At 37.3% G+C, this 12,064-nt stretch overlaps 1 protein-coding gene across 3 annotated transcripts in view; it reads right to left on the bottom strand.

Moving 5' to 3' along the window:
• The window catches only part of LOC309676153 (annexin A2), a 63,784-nt gene that overhangs the window by 42,923 nt on the left and 8,797 nt on the right, over positions 1 to 12,064 (bottom strand). For 2 of the 3 annotated variants that reach the window (XM_082488639.1, XM_082488638.1), the window contains exons 1-2: positions 1,102 to 1,942; positions 494 to 640 (exon numbers count right to left, since the gene is read on the bottom strand). Coding sequence is in view for 1 of the 3 variants with exons in the window: in XM_082488640.1 (XP_082344766.1) it covers positions 7,243 to 7,501; positions 8,552 to 8,602; positions 8,702 to 8,786 (395 nt within the window). In the remaining 2 variants the exon portion in view is untranslated. Of the gene's footprint in view, positions 1 to 493; positions 641 to 1,101; positions 1,943 to 7,242; positions 7,502 to 8,551; positions 8,603 to 8,701; positions 8,787 to 12,064 lie in introns of those variants that run through there. The other variant, XM_082488640.1, reaches the window with a different exon arrangement.

Genomic DNA, 12,064 nt, shown 5'->3' with positions numbered 1-12,064 from the left:
GAAGGAAATTTAATTTGGGACATATAACACAGCAATGCATCTTTGAACACATTTGAATGTAATAATTTTGGCATAGAGTAATGGAATTTGACCTTGCAACCAAAATTTAAGAATCTCTGCAGAAAAATACAATTGAACTGCAAGTAAAAAAAAAAAGCAAACATACTTTTAGCACAGAGAAATATAACATATCAAACAATGAGAGTGCTTCTGGGAAGGAGCGTACCTGCACTTGTAAGAAAGACTATTTTCTTAAGAAAGTAGAAGTTTAGTTATCTAACTTCTCAGAGAAAGTTATACATCCAGTCAGCCTTACACAGGAGGAGAAATGGGAAATGCTCCAGTTCTTTCTACTAGTAGAACTAAAAGCAGCTTAAATGGAGGTCAGCACTAAACATTCTGAAAGACCATGTCTGAACTGATTTTTATATCCTTTTGGAGACAAGCTGCTATTTAAAACACAGGGCAAGCAAATCAGAAGCAAAAGAAGTACCTCTTCAAATGATTCAATGTCTGCCACAGAACTTCACTGCATGGGGTTGCAGAGTCATTTGCTGTTGGCAGCTCCCACCTGCCAGCACAGGAATGGATGTCTGGTCACTCGGTCCCAGTTCTCTGTGCTTCCAGCTGCTAGGCTACACTAGAAGACAGAGGAAAAAAACACAGTAAATATATTCCTAACGTATTTTACATAGACAGTGTCTATTGTATCCGTAAAAGGTTTTGCAGTTAAACAGGGAAGGTGGAGAGGTTTAGCCAGTCACATACGGGAATGAAAGCAGTTTGTGACTCCTTAGCGCATAGTGCAAATCAAGTTTGAAAACACTTATTACTGCAGAAATAAAGTAAAGCTAGATTTCACAACCAGTAATCCATTGCAGTTGTTCATGCTAATATAAAGAACTGATAAAGTTCCGTGGTTTTGCACGTATGCCAACCAGTAATCTCAAATGCCAAGTAAGAATTCCCCCCTCTAGTCCTCCAAAACTAACTTCAAACTGCCTGAACATGATACAAAGCTATCAACTTAATCTCGTAACAAACACCAGCGAATAGAGAGAACAAGACTTAATATCAGTGATATTATAAAGCATGGAAAACCTTATGTTCTCAGAGGGTTTCTTCCATTTTTAGTGAAGTGGTTAGTGGCCCAACGCTGAAAGAGTAGTTGAGTTGGTCATGAACAGAGCTTCTCAGCGGCTGACAGTGGGTCCAGTACTACTCACTATTTTTACAAGTCCTCTGGATAACATGATGGAATCAATTTTCACCAAGTTTGCAGATGACACTAAATGGGGAGAAGAAGTAGGCAGAGTGGACAGATGAGCCACTATTCAGAGAGACTTGGACAGGCTGCATGATTGGGCCAACAAGAATTTCATGAAACTTAGCAAAGATAAAGTCTTGCACCCAGGATGAAATAAACCTAAGCAGCAGCGCAGGCTGCTGCACTGGACTACAAACACCCACACTGAAAAGCTATGAGAGAACTGAATACAGAGATCCCTGTGAAAATCAGTTTTACCAATTCTCCAACACTTAGAGCTTCCTGTTCTGAAAGACAGGACAGCACATACTCCCCCCTGTACACCAGGTAAACCCACATAAAGAAAAAAAAAATCTAATAAGGGAAAAATATACCCAGAAGATTCTTAGACTGGATAAGCTACATCTAATCATGCATTCCAAATGCATATATAAAAGATAGTTACAATACAGAGTGACAAAAAGTAGTAATTACATTTAAAAACAAGGCATATAAATTGCAACATAAACACAATCCATTCCAAACACAGAGCTGAAGATTGACATTACAGGACAGGACTGAGATCTCTGGATTTTTTCTTCCTAAACTCAGTGGGTTGAGGACATAAAAAAAGACCAGTATTAGTTAGCTGTAGAGCAACAGTTAGCTGGAGGGTAAGATCCAGGCCCAAGGCCCACTCACCCACCTTCAGCTGTAGTTTCCTGCTTCCCGCAGCTTTACAATCTGTGTTACATTTAGGAATTTATACTTTGGTGGCATCACAACAGTCATGCTCCCCTGTACTCCTGCTTTCTCCTCCACAGGTAACTGTTCATTCAGGAGCACTCTATACAGAACCACAGATCCAGCAACTAATATCCAGCACGTTTTCTGGTTTTACTGAAATCTTTTTTACCAATTATTTTCTTTAGACTTTTTCTTTGTTTCAAATTTCTGATGTTACTGCCTGAAATTAACATGTTATCACTTTTCCCTTCTTTTATCAAACTCCTTCAAACACGATTTTATGTTAGATGCAAATATAAATAGAGTATACTTTGGTACTCCCACCCATGATATGTGAACAAAACCAGGGTCTGTTCAAACAACTAACTCATCTTAAAGCAATTTACCTTAGTTCCACTTGATCCAAAAGAGAACAATCAAATAAAACATAACTGTGAATTAAAAAGCCACCTCGTGTTGTATACAAACTCCAGATTCCCTACCTATTCTAAACAGATAAGTAACTACAATTAGTATACTTTCATTAGTAGTATACTAGTGTAGTATAATAATATACTACTAAGAGAAAGACGCAAATCTTTTAGGCATATATATATATATATATATATATATATGGGCTAACAGACCATATATTTCTAACATATGAAACTGCATAGAGAAAATTTCATACGAGTCTGGCAAAACTTTTTTTATATACAAACTGAAAACTGCTTTGAATCCCCACACAGAGTTAGTTATCTGGCAAAAATGACTCACAGCTAAAATATTTCTTTTATGAGAGGTCACTAAGTGCATTTAGTATTTCGAATCAGAACTACTTGTAATTTGCAAACAGCTCTATGCCAGTTCAGCTTGTCATTAGCATATCACTGCAGCTAAAAGCAGCAGAGGCCAAAAAAAGAATAAACTGAATAATACTATAAATATATCTAACAGTGCGTGTGGTGGGGAAATCAGAAAGTGCTTTGTATTTCACTAAGAATGGTTTTTAATATACATTAATTGTTTAAGCCTGCTTTAAAAAAGACTGTATTCAGGATTTTATAACAGGTATACCCCAGTAAACAATTTAAATATTTTATTTTTACTTTCATGACATGAAAATGTGTCATGCCCCAGCGAGCTGAAGAATGCTTGATCAGATGCCTGTACGTGGTAACTTCCTTACTCCAAACAAAAGACTTGGAAGAACATACTTAAGGCCTTTGTTTTTCATGTTTGCAGTTTAAGCATGCATACAACCAGCTCTCCAGAACATCATCCAAACAAAAATTGGCTCAGACGTTTTAAAAGTTGTTCGTGTTGTTCAAAAGGCAAAATTGGGAAGAATTTATTGGACTCTTTCTTGTAGTTTTCAAGAATTCATGTGGTCTTCTAAAAACAATACTCTTAAAGGAAAATAGAGGCAGAAATCCAGAAAACACAAACCAAAACCAATGATCGAGAATATAATTTTCGAATCTCAATTTCAAGAATTTTTTCTTTTGAAATTGTTTGATGAAACAAAGTATGTACCTAAAAGTAGCTGTAATGCAGAGAAACGTGTTCATATACTCACAATGCGTTTATACACTAACATTTAAAACAACTTTAATTTTTCCACACAACTCATATTCACTAGGAAACTGCACGTCATTGCATTGCTTGGCCTTTCGATAGACAGTAAGTAGTCTCTTTTCCTAACCTCACTCTGTCAGTTTGGGTCTAAATTTTGAGCAAACTGCTGATGTACAGCATAGTCTGGTTGGGGTTTTGCAACAATGACTAAGGCCTTGATCCTATCACTTGTTCCTCCAGGGAAACCTTAATACCTCAGGTAAGCACTACTACATATCAGTGTGCAACCTGATAGGAGATTTAGGCTGTAGCCATTCAGTATTACAGTAAATAACTGCAATATTCATTTTTGAAGACATGCCAGAATCCAAACAATTTCTGGAAATTGTTTTAGAGGAGCATAAAAATACCTACTTTTAACCGTTTAGCTGTACTCGTAAGTTTCCTAGTGCAAATTTATGGCACATACTACTCAAATAAACACAGCTTTTGTTACCCAAACCTCATTTGTTACACCATCCTAAAAAGAAAATGTATTTTCATAAGTAATTTAAAAACTGACAGACGCTGTGTGTTAAAAGGATTAAGTAATTAAAACCAAGTTGTTCCCCTTATGCACATTACACAAAGTAAAACATAATTTTAAATTATGTCAGAATAAAAATCTGTAGTGATTCTGGAAGAATTAAGAAAGCTCAAAAAACGTTATTTTTCTTGCTACGTGACATCAGATACTGCTGTCGACCACCGCTTCATTCTTCAAGCCGCAGTTTTTCTGCAAAAATCACGAGACCAACAGAAGATACTTTCGTCCCCTAAACTCAGCTGCAGACACTTGCTCTTTTTTCCTCTGACTGAATTTGAGATTTTCACTTGAAATGTGTCCATTGAGGTAAAAAAGGGTTAAAAGTTTATACAACGCGTCAGCTATGCCAGCCATTTCCCCTGCCAGCTTGTTCTAGCTCCTTTAAAGCTGCAAGAAAGCCTCAGATTTTTTTGTTTTGTCTTGTCCTTCTCCAGGCTATACTTATCACGGCATGGTTCAGCTATTTCTACTTCGGTTGCGTTTTGTTGTACTTCATTTTCCACTTTTTCTTCATTATTCTTTGTTTGCAGTAATTCTTCTTCAGCTTCTTTGTAGCCACACCTTCATTTCTAACATGCTTAGCTGGACTGCCTTTTGTTTCCATAGCTACTGGCTTTCCCTCATAGGGTGTGTCCGATTGTCCTTTCGCCCCAGTCATCTAGGCACATATGGGAGAGAATAAAAAAACCGCCACAAACTAGAATTAATAATCTTAAATCTGTAGTAAGCACAAACATATACAACTACCTTCAGAGAACTGCCTTCTACTTCTTGTCATTCCAGCCAGACTCAGACGCCACATCTGGACCGGGCGACAGGCACAGCTGGTCTTCCTGTCACCAGTGGGATCTGACCAATCCTGCCTCTTTCTTGTCTAAGTGCCTGGATTTCCTTCTGGCAGAAACCAAAGTGCATGAGGTAATTTGGAACTGATGCACAACTCTCTTTTGCCCTCATCTGAAGTCAGGATGTGGCCAAAACACATAACTGGGCCTGAAAAGCACAGTCCACTAAGCTAGGCGTAGTTAGCCAGAAACATGTGGCTTTTACATAAATGAGTAAATCTATGCTGAAGAAAAATACTGCTTGAAAGTTTTCTTACTTTTAAAGTGTTGTACTACCTGAGGGTGGGACCTTTGGAAATTTCCCAAAGCATGATATGCATCACTTAGTCATCAGCATAAATTACAAAGAAGGTTGGATTCCTAAAAAGTTTCCACAACATTTCTATCAAAAGTTTCTTTAGATGCAGACAATTAATTCTTCTTCTCATAATAAATTCTATTCTGTTTCAAAAACAACAGCAACAAAAAACAGATGTTAGTGACTTTTAGACTATATTAATTTTTACTTATCCTAATGATGTCTGGAAGACAGATCACATTCAAACATCTAAAGCATTTTGTTTCTTTAGATTTAACTGCACTCTGAAGAAATGCACAATATAAATGCTGAGTAAGGCTGATCATTTTCAGTAAAAAGGAGAAAGCCATCCACACACAATTTTGTATTTATGTCTGTGACACAGAAATTGCGTTTTCCTAAATTAAGGTACTCCCATCCCTCTAAATTATATGTGCCCCTATACAAAATAACGTATTACTCTTATTTCAGAAACAGTATTGCATATATATTATTACAATTGTTTTGCTGCATAGGAAACAGCATACCAACGAGAATTTTAGTTTCTGTTTGTCAGGGAAGCCACCTGAATTGCAATGAAAGCTTCCTCAAAGGTGAAGGAGTTCAGAGCAAGCAGAGACAGATGGTTGATGGCAACGCGTCCGACAGTGCTAAGATACCTTAGAGGGCCGAAAGGAAACCTTATTTTTGCTGCTAGGAGTCACTGAGCTTCGTTTAAAATGACAACCAACCAAGAACAGATCCAAGACGCTCCACCCTAGCCACTGGAATCAGGAATCAATACATTAAGACATGAAAGATTTCAAAGAGTGGCAAGAGGGCACTGAGGCAAGTACTTAAACTTTCAGTGAAGAGTAATGCAGTTCGGTTTTCTGTCTTGCCATACGATTATCTCACACCTAGTAATGTGAAAGCTCTGACTTTTTTTTTTTTTTTTTTTTTTTTGGTGTGGCTGATTTGCTTACAACCTCTCTTGTTTGCATGAGATTTTGGGTATCAAATACTACAGTTGAGTGCTCATAGCTATCTCCGCAGAGGAAGCACTCACCGGGATCCCTCTCCTCTACCTGGCTACTTATTTTCACAAAGATGTTTAAAATTTAGTATCTTAGGCCTCCAAGTTTCTGCTGAAATAGCCCAACAAGTTCAAGATTTTGAGATCGGGGGAAAGACAGGACAAATGGAGATGAAAGTGGGACTGAAAAAAAAACCAGGAAAATGGGTTAAAAATTCCTTCCTGAAATTGTTTGAAGAAAAAGTACGTCAACAAAAAGCACCAGAGAGGAAAAATTAGAAAATCCTTATAAATGCAAATATTTTATCTGTTTCAGCTGTACTGCAAGCCTATAAATTACAAAGCTTTTAATTACGCCAAATGCTACATTCTTTTTGCTCTCCAAAAGTATTATTAGCTCTCATTAAAGATGCAAAACTTCATTTTAAAAGAATTTTGCCATCAAACGGGGGGGGGAAAAAAAGCATATTTCAAAAAAAAACCCCAACACTTGGGTGCAGCTCAATAGAATAGAACCTGACAGTAGAATTCGCCTTACCTGATCTTACCTGTCTACAGTTGTGCTAATCACCTTTACTCCTGTAGTCACTAGAGAGAATATGACAACTCTACAGCATGAGTCCTATAATCTATTTAAGAGGCCCACCCTGATGTAGAGATGCATCTTACAAAATATCCCATTTCCCTCTGTTAACAGCACAATGAGCTTAAACGTTGTTTTTCCATGCTGTAATATTTAGAACTAGGTGAGATGAATCTCACCTGATTTTTTTTTTTTTTTTTCCTTCAGGAAAAAGGCATTCCTATTCTTGGTAGTAAATCCAAAACTCTAAAGAGTCTTTCTGACCCCCAAAGATGACAGATAAATATACTAGCTATATATCCAAGGGACTGAAGTAGATGACTTAAAAACTGATAAACTGCTTTTACATCAAGTGCGATACTGACCTTCTGTTTCCACATGGCTTCCTGGGGTGCGGGTGGAAAGGTGCATGGAACTCTTCCATGATTCATGTGATAGGGCAAAGGGAGGTTGGGATCCAGTGGCACCCATGGGACTGAAAGAGTGGCAGGTACAGTAGGCAGATCACAATGAGCTTTATGTAAGTTATATGATGCTCTCGTCATCTTGTCAAGAGAACTCTTGTAGATTGCAACTGATGAATCTCCTGCAGCATGAGTTAATAAATAAGAGCCCTCCTGCAAACTAAAAAGATAAAGTTCAAAATGAAAAACATTATTTAAATGTTTTTGTTTTGTTTCATTTGATCAGGATAGCTGCTCAGTTCTTAATGCAAAAGCAAAACATCTTTTGATATTTACTTATCAGTCCCCGTTTTATAAAAAGACTATGGACAAAAAAGCATGAATTAAACTGCATTGATAAATATATACTAATTCATGTGTTTATAATGTATTAATGATGTATTAATTTATCATCAATGTACAATACAACAAACCATTTAAGCATACACTGAAAATCCATCCCTATTTGGCAAACTATAACTCTTTAATCAGTGCCTTACAAAGCATAATTCATACATGGGCATAGACACAAAGAACAGACATGCTTTAAATACATGCAGGATTAAACAGGTTTTCAGGAAGATAAACGTCAACCAGCTGCCCATATCAAAAATCTTATCCACAAATCACGAAGCTACAGAAATTATGAAGTGTGGGAAAACTCTTCTGTAATTCAAATTAAGAGGCTGCACATACAGTGCAAGAAACATGTTTCACAAAAAAATTAAAACACTCGCAGACCAAAAGCCTTGAAGTAGCTAAATAAAGGACGGAGCAAGAGAAAGGTCGAAACCTTGTACAGAGAAAGACGTATGCTGTTGTAAGTCGAGCTAAGCAGAAGGGAACACAAACAGTATTATTTCTACAGATTAAGCAAAAAGAGTAACAAAAACCAGAAGTCCCAATGTGAAATGTCAGCCTACATACATAATATTACAACTCACTCCTGTGAACTGTTCAACCAGCTCAGAAGCGTCCAGTCTCCTCTTTTGAATAAGTAGTTCATAAAAATCAAGTTCTTATTCTTTGGCATCTTTATACAAAACCTGTAATCCTAGGAACATTTTTACACAGTACTGCATTATGCTATGCTAGACGTAAAACGATCTGTAAAATATTTCATGTATCGGAAGAAATAAAAATCAAAGAGTAGACAAGCATTCTAGGGAAGAAACAGGATGAGCTGGCTGATGTTGCAAATAGATACAATGAAAAAGAATGGAGCACTTACTCAGACACTTTCTTCAAAATGTGATGAAGTATATTTAATGAATTTGCAGGCCTGCAAAACAGAAAAAAAAACAAAACCAAAAGTAGTAACTTGCAAGGCCTGTTAGGGTTTCAAATTCATTGCTAAAAAAAACCTATTAAAAATACTCACTTAATCAATCCAAGTTTTTCTCTTAAAATTTCTGGAGAAATCTTTTCTAGCATAATAAGCTTTGATGTAAAAGCATCGATACGTCCTGAAAAATATTAATTCCATTAATACACTAAAAATAAAAAAGATTAAATGCAAAAGCATAATTTGCAGACCTAATACATTTTTAAAGGAATACAAAAATTTGCCCTTTTACCATGTAGAACAGTGAAAATTTACCAATGCTGTGCAATAACGATAAGTAAAATGTACAGCTGCATTAAGCACAGACATCCATATTTGAGTTGTCTTTCTAAATCAGGGAGATGCCCACGATTCCAGCAAATCTTACATCTTGGGTGACATCTGGGATATACAACCTCATTTTATCATGGCCTTAGTATCATCAAGTTAGTTTATATATTCCCAAGTTCTTTTGATCCTTATCACTACGTTTCCTCACTAGACAGACCATGAGAGTTTATATTTTACAACAAATTCACTTTTGAGTTTAATATGCTTGTTTTTCTATTCTGATACGTTATATGAACAATTGTGTTATTTGATTTTCTGGGGATTCTGTACCTTCATCTCTTGATTGTTTTTCCTCGCCTGAAAAATTACACTTTACAATTCAGGCCTTATTCATGGCAAATCATTAAAGACTATTTGTCTTTGACATAGCTAGGAGCAACAATTCAAAGCTCTCTTCATCAAGTTTTTAAAATAAAAGCTGACAAGAGTAGTTTAGCCTACGTTTTCACTTGATAAGCAATAAAGATCATTAGCATAGCTTGTACACTGATGTGGTGACCGCGCCGTTCCTTCAGGATCCCTCTTACGTTGAGTTTTTTTCCAGAAATCTGTTCTATTCCAGGTCTCACAAGGAGAACGAGGAGCAGGCAGCATAATAAAATACAACCTACTCAGTGGAATTCACTGCCTAACTACAAATCTGCTCTTGTAGGAAGTGTAAATGCTTCAGCTGTACAGTTAAAACTGCTAAACGAAAACATTTCACATTCCAAGCTAAACATTACTAGCAACTTGTTATGTGATGTGTAAGAAGACCAAGAACTCTCATTTTAACAAATTTAAAAAAAATGCACTAGGACAACTCATTTCTTTTAAACACTGTACATTTGTTACGTTTCTTGATATAAGCATTTTGCGCAAGACTAAGCAGCTAGGTTTAAGATTCTGCATTGCTGACTAGAGGAAAAGAAATTTGAAGTCATTATTAAAAAAAAAAAAAAACTGCTTGTGCTCTCCATTCCTTATCAGCTGCTCCTCAAAGCAGAAAATTCTCCATTTCTTAACTCATTGACAGCACAGCTGGGAAAAAAATATCTATGAACGACTCATACCTAATTTATATTACTGTATCTTATATTTGAGAAGTGGCTGACTGAAAACACTCGACACTCAGTAAGTTACCGATACAGTAAGTACTTCTTTCCAATTCATTTTTCAAATAATCTTTATTTACGGGCCAATATTATTCTATTCAACTGAAGGTAAACTATTCTTTTTGCAGTAAGGTTAGCTTAGGCACTTAATGGAAATAAGTGAATAACGGTCAGGGTAAAATGTTCCCATTAATCAACAAAGCTTATCACAACTTTATTTACTGCTTAGATCAAGTACGGTATCTTATTTGGGAAACATGTCACAGAGATTACTCCCTTCGCAGATGCGGGATTTCCTATCTGAGTAGCAAGGGGACTTCAATCAACAACTGCGTACAGTGCTCTACTGGCAAGAGGAACAGCGCTCTTAAGTTTGTTTGATGATAATATCTCTGCTTTTGTGCAAACAATCACAACCTTCTTTGAGAACATAAAAAATTAAAAATTCAACTTAATATCACACCTTGCAATTTCTGCAGGAGGCCATAGTTACACTTCTGTTTTCTGTCTCATCTCCTGAGCCGGCAGCACTGCTGAGTCACTGCGCTGAGCTATGACATTCCTCCCGTGGCCACACAGAATGATACAACACTGAAGAACACCACGGGACAATTATGGGGCACAGCCCAAGGTCCAAAGAACCTTCCATCCGTACTTATTCGGCAATACAAAAGATTGTTGAGACAGTGAATTAAGTTTTTTCAAGATCCAAGAACTCCTAAGCAATTAAACACTGAGGTCTGCTACATGCTCAAATCTTCAATTTTAGAGGCTTCACTTGAGACCTATACAGTCTCAGAACTGTCTGAACAAGAACGCAAGTTGTAAGTACTGTGTTAGTGATGGTAAGATCACAGTTTTCAAACAGTTGTTCCATACTTCCACACTTGTACTGTGGGGTAAATTAAAAAAGAGCAATAAGTTTATGGCTCTGCTATGGTTGATTTAAAAAATCCTTTATTATAGGACACGATATTTCACTTAAAATAATTCAAATGATAGCATAATCTAAGAAGTCAAGCCTGTCTTTCTGCTTACACCAAACACATGATAGAAGTAGTCTTACTTTCAGGTATCAGATTAATGAACAAGAATGAGATATTCACTCCATTTTAAGATATCTGTAGTACAGGGATTTCATCACCCTTAGAGAATTGTCCCTGGAGTTTCATGACAAAGCTTTCTATTGCAAAGAGCGGTCTAACTAAACCAGGAGGTTTGCAACATTGTATTTTTTACAGCTGCCAGAAATACAAGCTGAAATGCAGAATTTCACAGCTACCTTGCAATATTTCTCAACGAGAGCAGAAAGACTCCCTAAGTAGAATACAGTAACAGTTTCCTATTAAAAGCTGTGGTAGATGCTCTTTCATAAAATGAATCATTTACTTCCACGTATGGGTTTTTTTTACCTACCTCTATTAGAAACTACATGGCAGTACCAAAAATCTGCAGTCCCTGATTTGCCTACTTGAATAAATCGCATATTCGGTCAGTATCAAAAATTGGTGACACGCCAAGAGTCCCAACTCTGTATTTGTTTTTTTTTTTTTTTTTTAAACAGTGGTGGGAAGGGGCCTGCCCCACACGCTGGGAGCAGTAATTTACTGTGCAGGACAGTGACAACCCACAGTAAACCCACGCTTCCTCGGAGCACACAAAAGGAGAATCCCTGTGGACCCCCAGGGTTTGCTGCTGGAGGAAGTGCATCCAAGAGCTGACAAACCAACATGACTGGCATAACCAGTGTTTCCTCAATCCTGGCGACTTTTTCTCCCAAGCACACGAACAGAGCGAGTGTGTCAAAGGCCAGGCCGCCGAAACCTGCCGGCCTAGGGCTCCGCACCCGCTTCTTGGCCGGCAGGTAGATACAAAGGAGACACTGAGGAACCTCCGTATCAGAAAAAGATGGCTGTTTACGCCAGAACAACTCCTGCAGCGGGCAGCCCGCCTTCTCCTGCAGGCCTGAGAGCCT

Source organism: Vanellus vanellus (genome assembly GCF_965231255.1).
Source record: "Vanellus vanellus genome assembly, chromosome: 11".
NCBI lineage: Eukaryota > Metazoa > Chordata > Aves > Charadriiformes > Charadriidae > Vanellus > Vanellus vanellus.
This window is presented reverse-complemented; position numbering and strand designations above follow the sequence as displayed.